Below are 21,692 nucleotides of genomic sequence, written 5' to 3' on the forward strand. Positions count from 1 at the left end.
GAAGTCAATTTTTGTTTAGCTAGTGCTTTGGTAAAGGAGAAGAGTGATATGACACCGTGCCAGGAAAAGACTCCACCCATTGTTCATTTTAATCAGAAAGCCTTGATGATCATGCAACTTAAGGCCTTAGGCAGGTTTGCTGGTGACACACAGCTGTACAGAGCTGCTGGTCTGATAGAGGTTAGAAAAAGTCAGAGAGATGTCTGTGCTGCAGGAGTTAAGTCAGAATGTAAAGAGCATAAAGCCACTGGAGTATGAAATCCTGGCCAGACGACTCAAGATGATCAGGAAGGAGCTCAGACAGGTAAAGAAATGAAAAAATCATTGATGTTTCGTTGAAATTTCTTCTTGTTTTGTTTTATGATACCTGTGATGATAACTATCTGCAGGGGGAGAGAAAGCCGTACAAAGAGGTGCTGGATGTTTCATTTGGCGACCTGCATATGTCAGGACTGAAGCCTTTGTCATTTGTGCGACAGGTACATTTTTTTTTGTGTGTGTATGTCAAAGCAGTATTGGTTTATAAGTTTGCATCTGAACTTTAATGTACTTCTGATTGTGCTAATTTTAAGACCCATAACTGCAGTATATTTTGTTGTAACACTATGTTTGAATATTTTGCTCTCAGTAAGTCCTCAAATAATAGTTTATTTCTTATTGTTTACTAAAAACTAGTCTCCCTTCAGTATTTCCCTTTGTCACCAGTTTTTCAGCTTATTATTTCAAAAAAGTGAATCATTAAGTAGATTTTGATTTCTCCTCATTTTCATTATCTACACAGCACTTAAGTTGAATCCTGAGTTCATACTAATGTGTTTGCTCACTGCTGTCTGATGGGCTTTATTAACACCTTAGTGGACTATAGATACAATTTATCTTTACACTTTAACACAGCATGGACTAAACGCTTGGTGCCCACTTAACTGAAAGTTAGTACTCTCTCTTTTAAGGTCCTGGCTGCATGTCTGTATCCTCAGCTTATAAAAAGTAGCACATTTCCAGTGGATGTCAAGCAAAGAGCTCAGAGGCTGCTCAGGGAATGTGCCGGCGGGAGTGTAGGTAAGGGCTGTTCATGAAATGTGAATACAACATGTTTAAAAGTTAATAAGCTTGGTCAAATTCCACTAAAGTTTACACTTTCCTGTAGACCTTTGCTACAACAATAATGAGGTGAATTGCTTTTTTAAAAGCTTGTTTTGCCAATTCTAGTATATCTTTGTCCAATTTTTCCAATTACCATCATACAAAAACAGCCAAGATCAGGTGAATCAGTCAGTGATTCTGCTTGTGGCTCTGTGAGGCAATAAAAAGCAAACTGGAAGATAGCTAAGAAATGCATTAGTTCTTTTCCATGGTTTTCACATTTTTCTGAATGACTTAATTTAAATCTTCTCAATAAAAGTCAATTTTTCAGTGCAAACTTTAAATATCACCACTTTCAAGACGGAGGTCATGAAGATTTTTTTCCAAACTCATTTTTACCATGTCTGATGAAACTACATTGACATCCTTAGCGAGACCCCATAACTTTACAGGAGTTTTTTTGTTGTTAATTTTGTGAATAAACTATTCAAGAATTTCAGAAACGTTGCTTTATTTCGTTTCTTTTTAAGCTTTTGCGAATCTTAGTAAATTTAATAAATACTGTAATTAATTTCTTGATTAATGACGCCAAACATTTGATTGTAAAATATCCCTAAAAGTGAGAGCTTAATGATTTTTGGAGTTTTAGAATTTCATCAATTGAATATTTTGGCGTTTGATATTGTTGGTTACACAAAAGTTGCTTTTTGGAGCTTTACCCTTCAGATAAAAAGAAAAAAAAACAATGAAAGGAGGCATTAAATGTATAAAACAAACACTAAAACTAGACTATAGAAATGCAGGAGCCATTTTTAGCGTGGTAAAATACATATGGTAGTATATGGGCTTTGTACAGTACATGCAACATTTTAATGCTATATTGTATTATAAAACATTTAAATAAATAATAAAATAATGCATTAAGTCGACTCTGCAGTGTCATCCCAGCTCTCTGATGACTCAGTGTGTTTTTGTGTGTTTCAGGCTCTTACACAGCTACGGCAGGAATACATGAGATCGTCCAGAGAATCTCTGAATTTATAACGAGACGAGATGGAGGGGTCCCATGTTCCCCTGAAAACATCTTCATCAGTCCAGGATCACAGTGGTCCATCGGGGTAACTGGCTGTTACAGACATGCTGTAATGTTCTCTGCTGATGAGCTTCATTATCGTTAACCCAGTGTTTCTCCTGTGCTTGCTAGAACATCCTGAAGATCTTATTGAACAGCGAGGCCTCACCCAGAACAGGAGTGATTACCCCAGTCCCAAACCACAGCACCACCAATTCATCCATCATGAGTCTGGGAGGAGTTGTCGTCCCCTACTACCTGAACGAGGAGCAAGGCTGGCAGCTACAGGTGGAGGAGCTCCAACGCGCTCTGGATTCAGCAAAAGGACAGTGTAACCCTATCGCTCTGTTTGTCACAAACCCTGGAAACCCTGCAGGTATGAGAACGTCACCATCAAAAGACCAAATGTCGCATATTTATGTTCCAAAAATGATGCTGACTTGCTGTTTTTCGTGCATACAGGTCAGGTCCAAAGCAGAAAATCAATGCAGGATGTGATTCGCTTTGTGTCTGAGAAGAGGCTCTTCCTTCTAGCTGATGAGGTGGATGTCTAAATGGATTTTTTAGATGTTATGATTAAATGTTGCATTGAAAATGAATTTTGTGTATGTTGTCTACAGGTCTATCAGGACTTGCTTTATGAGAACAGTGAGTTTGTCTCCTACAAGAGGGTTCTCGCAGAGATGGGTCCTCCTCTTTCAGACACAGTGGAGCTGGCATCTTTCCATTCAGCATCTAAAGGCTTCATAGCAGAGTGGGTTCATTTTCTAGCTTTAAGGAGAGTAAATAGTGTTTCAACTGCCTTGTGCTAAGCTGCAAAAAAGCAAATGGATGTTTTTTTACAACTACTGAGCTGCTAAAGAAAAAAAAATGCTACAACAGGAAGACCGAGAGAGCTAATAATCAGACTCTTTGTTTCTCCCCTGCTAGGTGTGGTCTGCGTGGTGGATATGTGGAGCTAGTGAATGTGGACCCCACTGTGATGAAACACATCCACACTATGTTCTCCACAGATACCTGTGCACCCGTGTTGGGTCAGCTGGCCCTGGATCTGATGATCAACCCTCCACAACCTGGGGATCCCTCATACCCACTCTATCACAAGGTGGGACCACAGATGTGACTTAACGCAGAAGTATCTTCATTTTTCACTCCCTAAGTCTCACCCTCTCCTCTGCAGGAAGTAGAGCACATCAGGACAGCGCTGATTCACAACGCAAAGAGAGTGAGGGAGGTTTTGAACAGCCTGCCGGGTTTCAGCTGCCAGCCTGTGGAGGGGGGGTCGTTTGTGTTCCCGAGGCTGTTTCTGCCAGCTAAAGCTATCCAGCAAGCAGAGGTGATATTGTCATCTCAAAAACCCATTTATAAAATCACAAAACTGAAGCATTATCATCAATGAAAATAACCGATTTCTGGTGTTTTGTTAAGCATTTTTTTCAGATATGTATGTGTTTTTTTTTTTTTAGGAAATGGGGATGAAACCAGACACTTTTTACTGTATGAGACTGCTGGAGGAGGCTGGTGTCTTAGTGCTTCCTGGAAGCGAGTACGGGCAAAAAGAGGGCACTCATCACATCAGGTAAAATTAAACAAACAAGCACTTTTTTTTCTAAATGAACCTCAAAAGACTTTTAGAATATAATAGACATAAATCAACCCAATCAAACAATTTAAATGTTCCAAATGGGATCTTTAACCTTTTCTTTTCTGCAGATTTTGCATAATGAGTCCTCAGGAAACCATGGAAGAAGTTCTGAGACGCATTACCAGCTTTCACACACAGTTTATGAGAGATCTTTCTTAAATAAAGGCAAAGTACGATCTTGAAGTTCATATTCTGTAAAAATCATTCATGACAAGCAATAAAAAGATTTAATTATAATTCTTGTGTCACTGTGTTAATATTTATTGCAATAAATAGAACATTATTTGTCACACAAAGTCTTTGACCATTATCAAGTAATCTTCTGTCTTTACTCAATTAGAGTAACATTCAACTTCTGCTTTTTACAAAGCAAATAACCTCAAATAGGCAGCCACAGTCCAAAATCCAAACCAATGGATTTATACATGCTGAGTTCATCATTCATCCAATAACAGCTGCAGGCTGAGGGGAGGAGGTGTTATTCTGCTCTCAACCAGTCCATTTCAGCATGTGATATACTTCATTAAGTATTTAACAAGATAAACATTAACATCCTCTTGGGCTCCTCTCTACTGGCCAGTAGATCTAGCAGACACATACTGAAAGTCCTCCAAATGCCATTAATCCAGCTCTCCGAAACTGTTGTGGTTGTGATTAAAAGGGTTGGAGTCTGTGTTGTTGAGCATCTCTACGAGTAAAGAGATGAGCTTTCCGTCTTGGGCAGAGTGGCTGATTACTTTGCTGGGATCCCTGAGGTTGCGGTGGAGCATTGTCTGAATGGAAGTACGCAGCTCCCACAGCAGCTCCCAGGTGTTAACTGGAAGTTCACAGCGAACCAGAGAGTGTCCGCTGAGTGACACTTCCACCCTGCCTCCATTCACTGAGAAAATGAAGGGAAAAGAGAGTTTATGGGGAAAGGTTTTCAAATTATAAGGAATGATTTCAGAGGAGCAGCTCTCTAAAACATCACAAAGTTGGTTTAAGCATGGTGCCTTTTTAAATGTACAAACTTGAAATGATGTGCCATGGAGATGCCAAACAGGTGTTTGAACACTTTGTTAGAAATAAATATAAAAACATCAATGGCTTCTGTAAATGCATCTTTTTGTGACCTTAACATGTGATGACTTTTCCATTGTTACTGTAAAGGAGGGCAAATGCAAGTGAGGCATAAAGCAAAAAATAAGTTTTACTCTCCAATTCAAAATACAACAGACTGTGACTGTTTAAACTAGATAAACACACTGTCAGCAGGGGGGTTTCTTGACCAATAGGCTTACATATTGACATTAACCTTGTCACTCATTGATAGCCAGTGCACTTTGCTCCCTTTGGGAAAAAAAGCCTCAAACTAAAAATTAATGGAAGCATTTGGACAATGAGTGAAACTTTAAATTATTAACCATTTTTTTTACTGATAGATAGTCTTTGATTTGGGGAGAAAGGAAGCAAAGTCCAGAGACTGCAAAACTTGTTCTTTGAAGCTCCCAAACATAGCTTATTGAAGAGGTTGTAAGCCAATAAAATAAAATAAATTTGCTCTCCAGCCCAGCTCAGCTTCAAAGCCACCTTCAAACTCTACAGTCTTTGTTTTCTAACTCTTTAAATATAGAGCTGTATAATCAGGGCCTGATGAATAAATTATCACTTAGGGCCCCACCAGTTCCCTACTGAAAATGATCTGCCCCAGTCAGTGATGGACCTCAGGAAACATCCTGACTTTTCTCCCTGAGTCCATGCCCTACCTCTCTCAGTGATGTCACAGTCCGTGAGCAGCAGCAGGGGGAGCGGATGGACGATGGAAGAGTCTCGGATGAAAACATTCCCATTGGACTTGACAGCACTAAAGAAGGTGAGCCAGCGGCTGGGGAGGTCTGCTTTTCCTCTATAAAAAAAAACAAAAATCCTCAGTGAGTTAAGATTCACACTGTGAATGTGACACCAACATCTGCTGTAGATTAATTTTGTAGCTCAAACCTGTTCACAGAGGAGCGATGGAGCAGCACAGGTCCACTGAATGTGCGGAAAGAAATACTGTCGGGGCGGAAGCGCCCTTTGGTCACAACACCTTTCTTCACCTAAGAGAAAAAGGATGACATGTAGAGGACTTCCCTTTTTAGAGAAACGCAGAGAAGGCTTAAAAATTGCCACAATGGGTAAAATGATGTCTTCATTTCAAGAACAAAGCCACCACAAATATAATTTGGTATCAGAAGTAGTATTTCTGCTGAAAGAGCAAAGATCTAAAGCATAACACTACATGATCTATGGTCTATTTTAGGTCATGTTAAGCCGCGTTTCCACCAAGCAGTCCGGGTCGGTTCAGTATGGTTTGGGACGGTTTGGTACAGTTAAGCATAATCCCATTTGTGTTTCCACAGCAAACTGTGCCTTCTCGTGGTAGGAAGTGTGTGAGCTGGATGCCGAAAGCCACAGCTGTTAAACAATAGAGTGACGCCGTAGCAGCTTACCCTGCTTTCAAATCCAACAAAGAAGAAAAACGCGACACAGTAAACAAAGAGCACAGATGGAAGACATGCAGCATTTCGTCCTCTCTGTGATTGGCATGTAGCTCTCTGATACAAAGTGCAATCAAGGTTTGTTTCAGAGAAGTCTGTGAGCCGCCAGGAGAAATGAAGCCGCTGTTGGGGTAAGTGACAATTCTTTTGACCAATCAACAGTATGCAGTGTGTTGCTCCACCTTTCGAGAGCGGATTGGTTCAGTCTGGCACTCCTACAGAGAGTCCCAAAAAGTAGGCCGGCTCGTCTTGGTTTTTAGGGATCTGTCCTGGGATAAGTCAGTGGAAACGCCGCAAAATGCGCGCCGTACTGAGACGAACCGAACCGGAGTGCTTGGTGGAAACGCAGCTGTAGAGCCAGGACTAAGTATTCTCCTTCATTGTTGTGTACCTGAATGAGGTTTGGATACAGTCCAGCAAGCAGAACAGCTTTAAGCATCTCATCTTCTTTGCTGTGCTCGTTGTACATCGAGTACTGATGCTGGCAGTCACTGGCATGAGGCACCACCTCTGCTTCGCGCAGATTCTCACTGAACTGAGAGATGAGGCCTGCAACAGAGTGGATATCATTTTACAAAAAGAAGAGGGAAAAATTAAAGAAAGGAAAAATTGGAAATCCTATTCTACTTAGTTCTGGAGGATTTATGAGTCTTTTTTTAGACGGACAGCTAACATCTCATTTCGAGAGAGATCAGGAAAAACAAATAAAAAAATTGAGTCTTAACACAGCCACCAAAAAGGTGGAGATGTCTGTACAAACATATCTGAGCTTCAGAATAAGAATGGAGATATTAGGTTCTGACTCACCATTGATGAATTTCAGGCTGAACCTAGACAGGGTGTGTTGGTCCAGATAGTCATCCCTGTCCTCTCTGTCGCCCTCCTGCTGAGCTCTCCTCCACCCCAACACAGCTCTGACAAACACCAAATAGTCGCTGTAGCTAGAGGCGCTCAGAGCCTCTTTGGCCTGGATGGAAAGAACCAAGAAAGTCGATTGATGATGACGTATATCACACTTTGATGTTTGGACTGTGTGTGCCAGTTTAAAACTACAGCGGCTGATGTCAAAACCATCTCACCTTGATAACTAGTGCTCTGTTCTGCAGGCTGTTGTGAAAAGGATCTCTGGTCAGACAGGCAGCCACAGACAGCATGGGCAATACGCATCTAAACATCGCACTGAGGACCAGCACTTTGCCGAGTCGAGGGTCACATGACATGCAGGCGACGCGCTCTCCTAAAGGTGTCAGGGTTTCGGTTCTGTCCAGAACTCCTATGGAGGTAATAATCAATAGATCATACCTTGTTCTCATCCCTCACTGAATATTTTACAATAAGTAAACATGTATAAAAAAACAGTTTACTCACCAATGTCTTGAAGATTTTGAACAGCCTCTCTGACAGCAGCTTTCTCTGGACTCTCCAGCACTTGGGACAAGAAATCTACAGCCTACTCACAGAAAAGGAGAAACGTTAAAATCCAGTACATATAGGATATAAAACATAAAAACGTCATTAAAATGCACACAGAGGCTATTGTTCTGTCTCAGTACCTTGCATTCTGGGCTGTGGATTTTGGCCTGAACTACTAGGCTCTCCAGAGGGGTGCGCAGGATCTCGGGGATGGTGAAGGGAGTCATTGATTCCAGCTGCTTCCGTGGGAACAAGTGGTAGGATTGTCCTGGCTGACATCGCCCTGCTCTTCCTTTTCTTTGAGTGACATTAGAGCGAGATATCCAGACTGTGTCCAGACAGGAGACCTGCAAAACCAGGAATAAACCAAGTGGACAGGGTTTAACACAGGGATGCTCCCCTCAGAAAATACAACACAAGCTTCCGTGGAGCATCATCTAAATCACTTTAACACCAACCTTAGTGTTTGGGTCATAATTCTGTTCCTTGTGTGTTCCTGTATCCACCACATGAACGACGTCATCAATGGTGATTGAGGTCTCAGCCACGTTAGTGGTGAGGACAATCTTTCTCTGGCCCACTTGAGGGCGCTGGAACACCAACTGCTGGTCTGCAACTGACAGACTCGAGTGCACTAGAAAAAGGGTGGAAAAAATAAAGACATGAAACATTATGAGGAGAAGAACCCACCCTTCTTTTGTAAATCTTTCCGTTCTCTCTTACACGGCAAGATCAGGTGTGAGTCGGGGGAAAAATGATGGCTGGCCTCCAGTTTCTCCTGAACTGCTTTAATCTCCTGCCATCCAGGTAGGAAACACAACACTGCACCTGAAGCATGATGGGAAAGATTCTTTTTAAATTATACAGCTTGGTACGTCAATAAAAAAACAAGTTCAGTGTAAAGTATGGTTATTACCAGGCTCTCCATGCTTGTCAATGTGTTTGATTAGATCAGCTACTAAATCTACATCAGGGGAAAGGTCCTCCTTTCTTCTCTAAACATGGAAAGAAAATTCAGAAGATGAAAAACTTTCAAAAATGTCCACATTTTATGTATGACAGTCAGTGAACACTTGAAAACTTGTACCTGCTTGCCTGTCGTCTCCTCCTGTTGGACGGGTAAGCTGCGTCCTAACTCTCTGAGCACATCCTCCAGGTATCTATCCCTCACTGGGTGCATGAACCCAGGAACTTTTACGACTGGACAGCCTCCAAAGTACTGGGCCAGCCTCTCTTTGTCCCCAGTGGCGCTCATGAGGACCACTCTCAGGTCAGGGTTCTCATTCAGGCTGTTGCGCAGCAGAGCCAGCAGCAGGTCAGTGTTGATATCTCGCTCATGAACTTCATCCACCACCACGTGGCTGATTCCCTTCAGGGACGGGTTTGACTGCAGCTTCTTCAGCAGCACACCCACTGTGAGGAAGAGCATGGCTCCTCCGCTCTTCTCTGGTGGGCGGCTTTCAAGTCTCACCTGAGCAGAAAGATTTCTTATGTTTTACTAGCAGAAACTCACATTTTTATTAGTTAAATCACCGAAGCACCATGTAACAGAATAAACATGCACTGAACATGCTATGGCTGATTCTGACACTTAAGAGTTACTGACAGAATAAACACGTGGTAAAACAGAAAAAGTGAGCTGTAAATGTGCATTCACCTGAAATCCCACAGAGTGCCTCAGAGCAGGACCCAGCTCATGAGCTACACGATGGGCCACAGACACAGCACTGATGCGGCGAGGTTGTGTCACCAGAATGTTGCACTCGGCTCCCTCACCACCTCTCACACACTCCTCCAGCAGGAAACGGGGGATCCTTGTCGTTTTCCCACATCCAGTTTCACCATCAATCACCACCACCCTGGATGACTGAATCGCAGACACCACGCGCTGACGATGGGCATCCACTGGGAGCTCCACGCTCAGCTCTGGGTTCGCTTTCCTCCATTTCTCCTGCAGGTATGAGCTAAGCCGCATGGCCTCCGGTTCAGAAAGAGGCCTGTACGGTCTGCCTGTGATGGCGTCCATCACCAAGTCTTCCTCTTCATCCTCATCCTCCTCATTTACTGCCTGCTGTCCTCTTGCTTCTTCCTCCTCCCAAAGCTTCTGCACTTCTGTTGCCACTGGGTACTGTTACAAGATGAAGAAACAGTTTTAGATTAACATCCACTCAAAACTAAAAGTAAAGGATTGTTTTGACCCTGGATGTTCTATGATCTCACTCTCAGTACCAAATACTTAAAAATGCCAAAACGAAAAAAAGCATCACATGAAGGAAGAATGACCTGTGCAAGGTACTCTCTCATTTTGTCTTCCAGATATTCAGGGACTCTCAGTGAAAAGGGTCGTCTATCTCTCTCTCCAGCCTCTTTCACCTCCTCTCGATGGTACTTGGCGTGTGTCAGCGGGTTGTTGTTGTCATCCAGCAGCTCCAGCTCCTGAATCAGATGACATGAGAGTAAGATAAAACACAGCTCTTGACATACATACATTCATGTAAAAAGGTTAAGAGTTTCCCAGATTCTCTTCTCACCTTCAGTTTCATGCAGGCTAAAGCAGCAGCTTTTTTCTCTGCTGCCACTCGGTTTTTCGCAGTGGCTGAAAATGTCATCTTCTCAGGCCAGTGCAGCGTCAGCTCACAGTTCTTCAGCTTCCCTCCTGTTGTTCTAAACTGCATCATCTCCTGTGAAGATATAGAGTGACTGGTTTAGGATTTAGCATGACTGCTTTGCTTTAATTGTATACAAGATTGAAGCTACAAACCCTGCTTCTGTTCGATGACGTTGCAACCTGGATGACCCTGGTGAGGAGAGATTTAGGTTGTGGAAACAGTGAGAGAGCCTCAGAGGTGTGGGGAGTGTCCTCTGGAAGGAACCCTTGCTTTCTTCCATCACTGGCCAGCCTTATAGGAAAGCGAACATTTTCATCCTCATCATTGTAAAGAGGTGATTGTAGCCACCGTTCCTCCCTGGCAGATCTCTTCTTTGGGAGCTGACTGTTTGGGCCAAAAACACCCATTTCCTAAACACAGAAAAAGAGAAGGGATTGAATTTTACATGGCTCATTATTTTAAAACAATGACTTTAGTCAAACTATTTTCTAAGCTTACCCTGAGCTTCTGACAAGCAGCAGCTGCAGCAAGTCGCTCGGCATCAATCTGCTTCGCGGAAAATCCAAACTCCTCGATCTTACAAGGCCACTGGAGCCTGACAACGGCTTTCTGGAGATACAAAGTATGACACAAGACTAAATGTTTCTGCTTCACAACCTATTGTATGTAGGGTTATAGTACATACAGGAACTGTGCATCTTGATGTGACAGTATTTCTGACCTTCACCCTTCCATAATCAGTGCAGCTGTACTGGATGAACTGGGATATATCGTTGGTTCCCAGTGAACGGGAAATGGTTCTGTAGAGGATACCTTTAGGATCTGGAAACTCCTTCAAAAGATTCTGGGCCTCGTTATCTAAACAGTGACAGCAAAGGTCAGCCACAGCGATGCCAGCAATGAGGTATTTCTACACCAACATGAGCGGAAAATCAATGTAACACTAAGAAGGTAAACACATAAGTGTCATGCTTTATACGATGATGTCCTTGAAGTTTGAGGCTGACAGCTATCACCCGCTGGCTAACAGGCTAACAGCTAATACTCACCTCGTCTGGCCCGTGGAGACGCTGGACTGAGTTCATCAAAGCTCCGGGCTTTTGTTCTGTAATAGCGGATTTCTCTACTCCAGTTGGACGCGCTTTGGCCTCCTCTATGAACATATTTGCTGATATTACACAGAGCTCTAAGCCGCACGAGTGAAACACCGGGTAGCGCCATCTTTAAACTACAATTTCTTCTTCTACGGTGTTGTGTAATAGTAAATTTCGTGTACGCAGCGACACCATATGGATCGATTTAAAAGTTTTGAAAGTGGTATCTAATAGTGGTATTTTAATAGTATAGTTGTAGTAGTAGTATCAAGTATTAAGAGCTTACATTTTTTATATTGAGTCTTTGAAACTCACTTTGAGAATTAACCAATCAATCTTTATCTATCTATCTATCTATCTATCTATCTATCTATCTATCTATCTATCTATCTATCTATCTATCTATCTATCTATCTATCTATCTATCTATCTATCTATCTATCTATCTATCTATCTATCTATACCACAACAATAATACTAATTATTATTAATAATAATACTAATAATACTACTACTACTACTAATAATAATAATAATAATTTATTTGTATTATCATTCTTCTTCTTCTTAATATTATTATTAATATCATAAAAAATTTATTTACCAACTTTCTAAAAAAAAAAAAAATCAAGTTATAATGTGATATAATGTGATATAATGTGAAACTCATTTTATTTTTCCACCCCTGTAATATTCAACAAATATGGAACTGTTTGTTTTGTTCTTTTCCCAAATGACATTTATTCTTTTTTTTTTTTGTTTATGTGTAAGTTCAAACAAGGCTGAATAACAATGTTTACACCATTAAATTGGGTTTTGGGAGTTAAAAGTGCCTCCCATTGATATTTATTTAAATAGAAAACTAGTTGATTTAAGACCAGTTAAATTGCAATTGATTCATTAGATAAGAAGATCCTGTGTAAGATCAATTCAAGTAAATTTAAAAGGATTTTGACCCAGTTACATGAAAGGTTAGTTTGAGATAACAGTCAAATTCTTCAGTTATCAATTTCAATTACATACCCCCATATTCATAAGGCTATTTGTAATATCTTGATCACTCATTCGTCAACAAGCTGAATTAAATAATTTATAAGCTCTGATTTAAAATGAATCCCTCATTTTGATCCCAGCAGCTGTGGGTCCACAGAGTTTTTCAAATATACATAGATTTTTAAAGAGACAGTTTGAAATATTGACTGAACAGAAACTTAAAAAAATGTGTGTTTCATTCTGTACATGCTGCATACAGTGTAAAGTTGGTTTATCTAGCTCCTTTATGGAACACAGCCTGTTTTTCCACCTGGGACATGGGAGGAAAACTCCCAGGCTGTGTTTGGTATCATCTGGATTGCTGCCCATAAATAGCTGTGCATCATGGGTCAGCTCTGCTTAATGAATAAGAGATGGAACAGGCACTTTACCTCCTCCTGATTGTCACAACTGGTGAGTCAGCATTAAACATTTACTTCCATCATGGAAATAGAACATATTCTTATTACAGCAAAGAAACACTTAATTTCCCTTTTCTTTTTTTTAAAGTTTCTGGGTGTGGTGTACCCAGCGCCCTGGAAATCTCTGGCCGTGTGGTGAACGGAGAAGAAGCTCAGCCATACAGCTGGCCATGGCAGGTTTCTGTGGAGACTTTCTTTCCTACTTGTGGGGGAACGCTTATTGCTCCAGACTGGGTCTTGACTGCAGCACACTGCATCACGTGAGGATATATTTAATTCTAATTCACTCTCAGCCATGCAGTTAAAAAAAAAAATCTTCTCAAACAAGATCAAACAAGAAGTCCAGGTTAGAATAAAGAAGTATGACACCCTGAAGCAGTGCAAAGCATCCTGTGGTACTTGTTTGGTCTTAATTTTTTATCTACTTTACTACTACTACTACTACTTTATATACTACTCTAACTCAAGGAGTAAAAAGTGAACTATTTATTTTCCAGATTCCACACGTACAGGGTTGTACTTGCTGAACATGACATGAATGAGGAAGAGGGGCCTGAGCAGTTTATCATGGTTTCAAAAATGTTCATCCATCCCAAATGGAATGACAACTGTGTTTCTTGTGGGTAGGTAACGACACATTTTTAACATCTAGTGCATCAGATCTGTGTTGAATTATTGAAGAAACAGATTAAATGTCTTTGAAGTGAGTGCCTGCTCTTTGTAAACTTAAAAAAAATTCAACCGCTCATGTTTCTTCCTGTTGTGTAGGAATGACATTGCCTTGCTTAAACTGGAGAAAAGTGCAGTTATCAACGACAAGGTTCAGCTGGCTTGTCTGCCTCAGGAGGGTGCTGCTCTCGCCCACAACCAGCCCTGCTACGTCACTGGCTGGGGTCGTCTTTACTGTAAGACCTGCTGTTTGTGCACTTCTGTGAAAATCAAATAGCTGAATAGCTCTCACACTCATTGACTTGAAAAGTATCATTCAAATTCCCATTAATAAGACATTTTTCTGTAGCTGGAGGTCCTCCGGCTACTACCCTGCAGCAGGCTCTTCTTCCTGTGGTGGGTCACAGCACCTGTAGTCAAAGCGACTGGTGGGGGAGCTCAGCAAAGACAACAATGGTCTGTGCAGGAGGAGAAAGCAAGTCAGCCTGCCATGTGAGGAACAAAAACACAACCCACATACTTTGAGACTTTTCTCTTTTCACTGCTACAATACATCACTCTTTTTTTTTCCCAGGGAGACTCTGGAGGCCCTCTGAACTGTAAGGGCAGAGATGGTAGGTGGTACGTTGAAGGAGTGACAAGTTTTGTGGATGGGCGAGGCTGTAACACTCCTAAGAAGCCCACAATGTTCACACGGGTGGCCTCGTTCATCCCCTGGATCAGTGAGGTGAGGTACAATGACATGGGAACATCAAGTTAATATATTATGAAATATACGAACTTAATCTCATTTTGTTTCCTTTCAGACCATGGCCAAAAACTAAACACGCTTCCACAAGAAGAGAAAGAACAATAAACTGTTTAATAAAACTCTTTTATGTCTGTTGTTTATGGAAGTACATACAGATTATAATGTAAAAATATCAATCAAATTGTGCAATATAGAAAACTTTACAAGGACGGACTGAAGGTGAACAAACGTAATTAATATGGTAAACATTTAAATGTGTATTTTGTAAATACAAAGGCTTTCAGCTTTAAAGGTTTTAATCATTTCAGTGACTGTCTTTTCTGTAAACACGACTGAGCATGATTTAACTGCCTATGTGTATCTTGCATGCAGAAACAAAAGGGTTTAGCAAAACTGTTGGTACTTTGAACATAACTTGGTGTTTCTGTTGATCGATAAATGAGTTGATAATTAACTTGACAATGAAAAAAAAAAAACGTCAGTCAAGAGCTTTTTTCAGCAGTACAGACATTTCATGTCATTTTACTGATCTGCAGCATTAGCTTAGTTGGCACTAGGCATTATTACCACCATTTTTCAGAGGTCTGAGGGTGTCCAGGTGAAGAAGTCTACATCCCTCAGCTCCTCAGGTAAGTACTCCTGCTCCACAGGGCCACTGAAGGCTGGGTTGTACTTGTAGCCTTTAGCGTAGCCCAGTTGTTTCATCAGCCTGGTGGGGGCGTTACGGAGGTGCAGAGGGACAGGAGGCAGGGGACCTTTGTGATTCCTCAGACAGGCCTTTACGTTAGCATAAGCCTTGTAGATATCGACAGACTTGGGAGCTCGAGCCATGTAGACTACACACTGGGCCAAGATCACCTGATGAGCAGTGGATAGAAGACAGGAAAAACAACACAGAGGAAAAATGATTAAAAAACAAAACAAAAAAACCCTCAGAGTTATATCTATTTGCAGCATTTGATGAATAAAATTAATCAGTGTACAAAGTCAGGCAGACTTACCTCACATTCAGGCATCCCGATGAAGTGGCAGGCTTGGAAGGCAGACACAGCCTGAGGAAGAGCAGCAGGGTCTGCCATCCCTGAGCAAAACAGGAGACTCAAAAGTGTCAGACCACATTAAAAACCTTTTTTTGTTTTTATACTGTAATTACTCTGACAATAGCTATAGCCCTCTAGTTTGCCTGAGTAGATACATTTTTTCTCAGACTACAAAACTACTCAGAATCAAAGAGTGCAATGATAGCCATGGTACAAAGTATTACTTACTGTACTAGTACAAGAACCTTTGTTTTGGAATTTTACATTAAAAAAGTTTTAAAAAGGTCTGAAAATGAATAAATAAGTGTTATGATACAAAAATCTTAAAACAACTACTATTTTACATGATAGTATAAAATCAGTTAAAAAATAAAACTAGGGTAAGAAAATTTAAAGCTCCTATGAGGAACTTTCATTCTGTGTCCTTTTTGGTGCCTCTTTTGGACAAAACATTGAAATAAAGTTTGATGTTTTTTTGACAAAAATCCATCCTGCTGTCTTGGAGCTGTCAAATCTGTGACTTGTGGTGTCTCTTTGCCAATAAAAATGCAGCAAAAGTCTGTATCTACGGCTTGTGCCTGTATATTCCAGCATTACAAATTAGTGCACAGAAATAGCATTTCTCTCAGCTGATGTTCATTTTTGTTTTTAAAGCTCATACAAAGAAAAAAAAAGTTTCAGTCGGTTTCAAAAATTAGCAACAAACTCCATAGAGGAGCTTTATGTATAAAAGTAACTCCAGAGAGTCAATAACAAAAGAGGTATGTGGAGAAATGCAGTCATGACTGGATCCTTTAAACAGACATGTTTAAAATGTATCCATCATCTGGAGCAGTGAAGACAGCTGACCAGACTAATGTGATCTTATTACCAGAAGTTAGCCGCAGCGTTGTTATGCTCGTAACACCATTAAAAACTTGTGATCATAAAACTACACATTCCACTTACCCACATCCTCGCAGGCAAAGCGGACCAGCCTTCGAGCCACATAGAGAGGATCCTCACCACCCTCCAGCATGCGGCCCAGCCAGTACAGTGACGCATTCTCATGGGAGCCTCTCATGGACTTATGCAGAGCTGAGATACAGTTGTAATGCTCCTCACCTTACAGAAAAGAACAATGACGATGAAAAGTTAGCTCCATGAAACAAACTTTCAAACCTTTAGAAACCTCTAAGAAAATAACTGCACCAAAGAATGATCAGAAGGTCTAAAGCTGCAATAAAATTAATGTCACCACAGAGACTGTTAATCAAGCCCAGGGACAGTTTCATCACCATATGAAGGGAACAGTAAATCTCAGTCTTTTGGACAGCTGACATGTTATGTAACACAAGGGCATGAAGGATTTGTTTAGTATTGGGCTGGATATAAGCTGAGAGCAAGTTGTTTGCAGGTACTCATACAGAAGAAGATGGAAAAGTGTTAATAATCTGAGTATAACAAGGCTAATGAGTGAGTCAGCATTGTTTTTATACAGTTTTAGTTTCTATATATCATATTACAAGGACAGTGTTGCTCCACCTTATGATGCTGCCTGTCTGAACTGTAATACCTGCATGTGTTTTGCACAAACTAAATGTTCACATCACTTCAAAGCAACAGTGGACAGATCTAGACACCTCCAGGTTCCTCCCTTTGGTTTTTAAAACCTACCAACTTGACAGACATGAACATGTGAGCTTACCAGCTTTGTCATAAAGAATATGGGACCTCTGAAGACCTTCCTTGATGTGCTCCTCCTTCACCAGTATTTCCTGAGAACCATCAGGTCCTGCTGAGTTGAACTGAGCCAAGTTGAGCTGAGCCTGAACAGCCAGCTGAAGACTGTTAAGACCTGTCCTTGCGTCACCGTCACAAAGGTGGGCTATGGTGTCCAGAGCTTTTTGTTCAATGACAATCTTTGGCCTAGGAAACACATATACATCTGATAAACTGTATTAATTAGGAAGTAAATACATAGAGTATGTGGTTGTTGTGAAATAAAAACAAAAGTGATATTAATGTTTATATAAAGCCTTTCTTTTAATTAAACTTGTGTGAATGATCATACTGCATAAGTTTAAGGTTGCAAACTGCTACAAGATATCCCCCAAGACACATGACCTTGCCAAAGTCTTGCTATCATCCACATCTCTAAACTGTCTTTGCTGACAAGCTCTCTGCAGGGTGCCACTTTTTTTGGCTCCTCTGAACCCCACGCATCTTAAATGGTGTCAAAATTAGACCCAGGGACAGGTCTCATTAAATATGAAAGAGGAAGTATCATCAATATCTGCTGTACATTCCTTCATTCTAGCACTTCGACAATGTTCTGTCTGCACCTGCTCATCGTAACGCTCTGTAAATGCACGAAAAACATGTATCTGTTCAAAAAAAGGGCATTTTACTTGGGGTATTTTAAATATCTTTGATAAAATCTTAATAAGAACACATTTTTTGTAATAAAAGTAATTATCAGATCTTTTAAAATATTGCAGTAGTCTTTTATTTTCTGTTTACTGGATGCATTCATAACAACAGTGTGAACAAAGCAATAGAAACACCCGTCTATTTAACAGATCACATTACAGGGAAGTTTATATAAGTTGTTACATGTTTTAGTCTGCTTACCTGATATGAACCCGCTCTTTGATAGAAAGCAGGAAAGCTGTGATGATGAGTTGCTATGTTGATTTATCCTGGATAAAAGTAAGCCAGCTTCATTCTGGTTTAGACCCCATGTTAGCCCACTAACCCCCGAATCTCACCATGTGTCACAGGCCAAGATTTCAATACATGGCAAACAATTCATTGGATAAAGGTGTTTTATTGTGTTTCTGGATCACACTATCATCATCACAACCCATCTCCAGACAGCACTTAACAGCTGCCTCACTGTCAACAAATCATATACAAATTCTTGTCTGTCAACATGTCACACCAGACCAGAGCTAAAAGGATTTCTGAGGCTCCAACAGTGTGCAGTAACTCCTCCTCTATACTATGTACATCAGCCCAGAGACTGAACAGAGGAAGAGAACAAGCTTCACCATGGGATTTAAAACTGATGGTTCAGAGATTCAGACCCCAGGAGAGAACTTACCCTTGTCCATCTGATTGGTCTTGATCTTCAGTATCTCGCCCCTGGACTCTGATCCCCAGAGTAGCCACGGCCCTGTCCAGGATCGAGCCCATTGCCTCCACAGAGAGCCTTTCCAGAACCAGCACCCTGCACCTGCTCAGCAGGGCTGAATTTACCTGGAAGGACGGATTTTCTGTTGTCGCCCCGATCAGAGTGATGGTCCCACACTCTACGTGAGGAAGAAAGGTGTCCTGCAGATGTTGTCGGAAAAGAAAATAAGCAAAAAGGACATGGGGGGACAAAAGTGCCACTGAGACTATCCCTGAAATGACAGGATATCAAGAGTAAGTATTTGTTTGATGGTTACCAATCAGGAGGACAAAACAACACATTGTGGGCTCATTATTTTATCTAACATACTTCAAAACCACTGCAGTCTAATTGCCTAAATGTCAGCACAAGATCCATCAAATAACATATATATTTATATTTCTTCAAACTATTTATTTCAGATAGAAAGTGAAAAAACGTATACACAAGCTTATAAACTTCCAGTTGTTCATCTCTTTAAGTCAATCAAAACTGCATTGACTGGTTCATCTTTCTGGCTCGAAACTACACCTGCTGGGATTTGTTGAAGCGGTGAATTTCATCAACGAACAGGATGGTCCTCCTCTTGCACAGCCGCAGCTCATTCTGCGCCTGCTTTATCACCTCCCTTGCATCATTGACGGACGCACTGGTTGCAGAAAGAGTCACAAAACGTGCTGTGCCCCTCTTTTTACTAGTGCTGGCAATTATGTGAGCCAGGGTGGTCTGAAAAACAGAAAAAAAAAAAACTTAACATAGAAACCATCTTGAACATAATTCTGGCACCCTCATAAGCAACTACATCTCCTTAACACACACCAAAAATAACCCTTTGATTGTGCAACCTGAATGCTGTAAGACAACAAACAGAGGGAGTAAATGAGGTAGATTGTTACTGAAGCATGTTGACAAAGTCTAAGTATGACAAGCTGCTGAATAACAATCCATGCCAGTAGCTTGGCATGCCTAAGAAGTCATTAACATGCTGTATTCAGGTGTTACATATGGCACTTGTGAGACCCAACCTGACAGCCAGAGATGTGATAACCCACTCTTTAAAAATGCTATGCAGCTTTCAAGAGCATAAGGAGGCATAACTAAATTAAATGAGAGACTGAACTATGTTTCTATCTGCATGTTATGGGTAGAATAAACAGTATATAAATGTGAAAAAATGAAAAAAAGAAAAGTTAATCGAGCTTTATACAAAAGGAAGAGGGACTAATTACTGAAAAAAAATCACTCTCACCTTTCCACACCCCGGTGGACCCCAGAGGATCAAAGATGGTATATCCTGGGACACCAGAAGAGAGCGGAGGAGTGTTTCATGACCTACAACTTTGCTCTGGCCAAAGTAGTCCTCAAGTGTGTTTGGTCTCAGCATCTCCGCGAGAGGTTTATCCATCGACAGCAGTGCCCGCGGAGGGATACTATTTGATGTCTTCATATTCGGTGCGTTCGATCCTGATTGTTGACTCTTCAGGTTATCGGTACCTGCAGGTCCAAGGTCCGAATCATTCTGCAAGTCACGTTTAATTCCCTTGTTGACAGCAGCAACTGCTGCTTGTTCACCTGTTAACACACCACGTCGTTCATTCTGAGCTGGAGTTTTACACTTGTTGGCCTGAAACAGAGAGAATAGTGAAGAAGATGAAGTCCCCGACACTGAGGAGGATGGAGGGGGTGAGTTGGTCGAAGGTTTGTTGACACTGGAGCTGGGCGGTGCTGCCTCGACACCAATGCGGGATTTCTTCGAAGGAGGTTCACTTTCTTCTGTTGTGGACGGAGTCCCGCCGGCAGCTGTTTTAAGCAGACACACGTCTAGATGTCTGTTGATTGTGGAGGACTTGAAGTCTTTAAAACAAACCGGACACTGCACTGAGTCCTGTGCGGCAGATGTCATCTCGTTCGCCATTTTGGTTCCCGCGAAACGTTTGACCTCTTGTCACGTGACCAAACAGGGCCCCGAGATTAACGTTAATTTTTTTTTTTTTTTTTGACCAAAAACACTAATATACGCAAAACTGTGACTAACCCCCGTGTAGCTCAGAAACTAAAAACGACATTTATTACCGTATGTCCATGTTTAAAAATTTCTTTGTAGACTTCCTGATATGTCTTACTCACTTTCTGTTTGCGTTCATGTGCTGCTGGGACTGTCCGACATCAGAACACTTTCATACAGCAATGCATTTTTTGTCAAATGCTGGGCTTCATAAAGAAATACATTCTTTCCTTTATATTAGCTGGTCAATCTGAGGGCATGGTGTGTTTTGCAATTACTAAAATAATATGTGACTCAGCGATTTTTTTCCCATCCTAAAGGACAGTACGTGAAGGCAGCAAGTCCCAAATAGAGAAATTTCAGTTATACTGAGAAGTAATTCATTTACTTTTAAATCCGAGATCTAATGTAGTACGGTATGTTTTTTACCCAGTGACATTAATTAAGTTTCGGATATTAAAAAATGACTCATTTCATCGTTTATTACAAACAGGGTGCACTTTAAAGCTCTCCGAGAATGACATAGTAATAAGGCCAGTAACAAATAAGGGCTGGTATCGAAAATACGCCTTAAACGTTTTAAAACAACACGTGAGCTATTTGTTTAAATGTGTAATTTGCATTTCTGTTGGTGTCATAGGACTTAATATGACATTCTTTCTTTACATTTTTCACTAATTAAAAAAAAACCCCAGTCATATTAAATTTACAAATATAACCACAAAAGCATGACATGCATTAAATAATTCAGCTTCCTAGAAGTTATGCAAGTGTACTGATGAAATAGAGTATTTCTTATTAGATATATATAATCTCAAAGTATATTCGAAAGATTTAATTTCTAAACTTGAAAAATGGGTTTTGCTGCAGTGAGCAAGTCAGTATGAAGTAGACAACAATGTTTTCTCTCTACTTTTGGTTCAGTTGGTTTAAAATATTTTTAATTTCATTTTTACAGTGTAGTAGATTGCCATTTATAGTCTTTTTTTTTTCGAGAAAAATTGGTTACACCTATTTACATTTATCAGTTACACAAGTTTCACCCAATAGTTAATTAATTTATACTGTAGGCTATAACATTATGATGGTACAAAGTTTCATAAGAGAAACTGACAAATTTGACAAGTAAACAGTGCAACGCTACATGATTATATTTTTGGTTTACTATAAGAAGAAGGAAAGAA

The 21,692-nt window shown here is 40.7% G+C and overlaps 4 protein-coding genes across 4 annotated transcripts; 2 read left to right on the plus strand and 2 right to left on the minus strand.

The window, feature by feature from the left end:
- Positions 1-199: 199 nt before the first annotated feature.
- Positions 200-3,965, plus strand: LOC141804635 (alanine aminotransferase 2). Its single transcript, XM_074689186.1, has 11 exons — positions 200-304; positions 390-479; positions 951-1,059; positions 2,068-2,201; positions 2,288-2,531; positions 2,618-2,697; positions 2,776-2,909; positions 3,086-3,260; positions 3,336-3,491; positions 3,622-3,734; positions 3,869-3,965. The coding sequence occupies exons 1-11, from the start codon at positions 200-202 to the stop codon at positions 3,957-3,959; spliced, it is 1,431 nt and encodes a 476-aa protein (XP_074545287.1). The 3' UTR covers positions 3,960-3,965.
- An 85-nt stretch (positions 3,966-4,050) lies between these two features.
- dhx30 (DEAH (Asp-Glu-Ala-His) box helicase 30) lies at positions 4,051-11,589 on the minus strand. The gene is made up of 19 exons (XM_074688246.1): positions 11,391-11,589; positions 11,063-11,199; positions 10,840-10,950; positions 10,494-10,751; positions 10,264-10,413; positions 10,016-10,168; positions 9,390-9,860; positions 8,820-9,203; positions 8,649-8,727; positions 8,456-8,560; positions 8,191-8,366; positions 7,873-8,079; positions 7,688-7,769; positions 7,399-7,592; positions 7,127-7,286; positions 6,711-6,868; positions 5,778-5,878; positions 5,546-5,685; positions 4,051-4,680 (listed from the first exon to the last, which is right to left on the minus strand). The coding sequence occupies exons 1-19, from the start codon at positions 11,560-11,562 to the stop codon at positions 4,421-4,423; spliced, it is 3,498 nt and encodes a 1,165-aa protein (XP_074544347.1). The 5' UTR covers positions 11,563-11,589; the 3' UTR covers positions 4,051-4,420.
- A 1,252-nt stretch (positions 11,590-12,841) lies between these two features.
- Positions 12,842-14,507, plus strand: LOC141804246 (chymotrypsin-like elastase family member 3B). The gene is made up of 7 exons (XM_074688582.1): positions 12,842-12,881; positions 12,978-13,149; positions 13,387-13,512; positions 13,658-13,794; positions 13,908-14,050; positions 14,133-14,285; positions 14,365-14,507. Exons 1-7 carry the CDS (start codon positions 12,842-12,844, stop codon positions 14,380-14,382), a joined length of 789 nt encoding a protein of 262 aa, XP_074544683.1. The 3' UTR covers positions 14,383-14,507.
- wrnip1 (WRN helicase interacting protein 1) lies at positions 14,424-20,440 on the minus strand. Its single transcript, XM_074688247.1, has 7 exons — positions 19,753-20,440; positions 19,035-19,229; positions 18,435-18,664; positions 17,037-17,257; positions 16,298-16,453; positions 15,311-15,390; positions 14,424-15,167 (listed from the first exon to the last, which is right to left on the minus strand). The coding sequence occupies exons 1-7, from the start codon at positions 20,416-20,418 to the stop codon at positions 14,886-14,888; spliced, it is 1,830 nt and encodes a 609-aa protein (XP_074544348.1). The 5' UTR covers positions 20,419-20,440; the 3' UTR covers positions 14,424-14,885.
- Positions 20,441-21,692: the final 1,252 nt, after the last annotated feature.

Source organism: Halichoeres trimaculatus, unplaced genomic scaffold (genome assembly GCF_033239565.1).
Source record: "Halichoeres trimaculatus isolate MK-OKI-2021-1 unplaced genomic scaffold, fHalTri1.1 fHalTri1_scaffold_15, whole genome shotgun sequence".
Lineage (NCBI taxonomy): Eukaryota > Metazoa > Chordata > Actinopteri > Labriformes > Labridae > Halichoeres > Halichoeres trimaculatus.

Coding starts and splice junctions, on each gene's coding strand:
- LOC141804635 (XM_074689186.1), top strand. CDS start 200: ATGTCTGTGCTGCAGGAGTTAAGTCAGAATGTAAAGAGCATAAAGCCA. Junction 2,202..2,287: donor GATCACAGTGGTCCATCGGG/GTAACTGGCTGT, acceptor TGTGCTTGCTAG/AACATCCTGAAGATCTTATT. Junction 3,261..3,335: donor CATACCCACTCTATCACAAG/GTGGGACCACAG, acceptor TCTCCTCTGCAG/GAAGTAGAGCACATCAGGAC.
- dhx30 (XM_074688246.1), bottom strand. CDS start 11,562: ATGGCGCTACCCGGTGTTTCACTCGTGCGGCTTAGAGCTCTGTGTAAT. Junction 10,951..11,062: donor CTGATTATGGAAGGGTGAAG/GTCAGAAATACT, acceptor TTGTATCTCCAG/AAAGCCGTTGTCAGGCTCCA. Junction 7,593..7,687: donor TCAAAATCTTCAAGACATTG/GTGAGTAAACTG, acceptor TTACCTCCATAG/GAGTTCTGGACAGAACCGAA.
- LOC141804246 (XM_074688582.1), top strand. CDS start 12,842: ATGGAACAGGCACTTTACCTCCTCCTGATTGTCACAACTG. Junction 13,150..13,386: donor ACTGCAGCACACTGCATCAC/GTGAGGATATAT, acceptor TTTATTTTCCAG/ATTCCACACGTACAGGGTTG. Junction 13,513..13,657: donor GACAACTGTGTTTCTTGTGG/GTAGGTAACGAC, acceptor CCTGTTGTGTAG/GAATGACATTGCCTTGCTTA.
- wrnip1 (XM_074688247.1), bottom strand. CDS start 20,418: ATGGCGAACGAGATGACATCTGCCGCACAGGACTCAGTGCAGTGTCCG. Junction 19,230..19,752: donor GTCCACCGGGGTGTGGAAAG/GTGAGAGTGATT, acceptor TCTGTTTTTCAG/ACCACCCTGGCTCACATAAT. Junction 16,454..17,036: donor TATTCTTTATGACAAAGCTG/GTAAGCTCACAT, acceptor CTTTTCTGTAAG/GTGAGGAGCATTACAACTGT.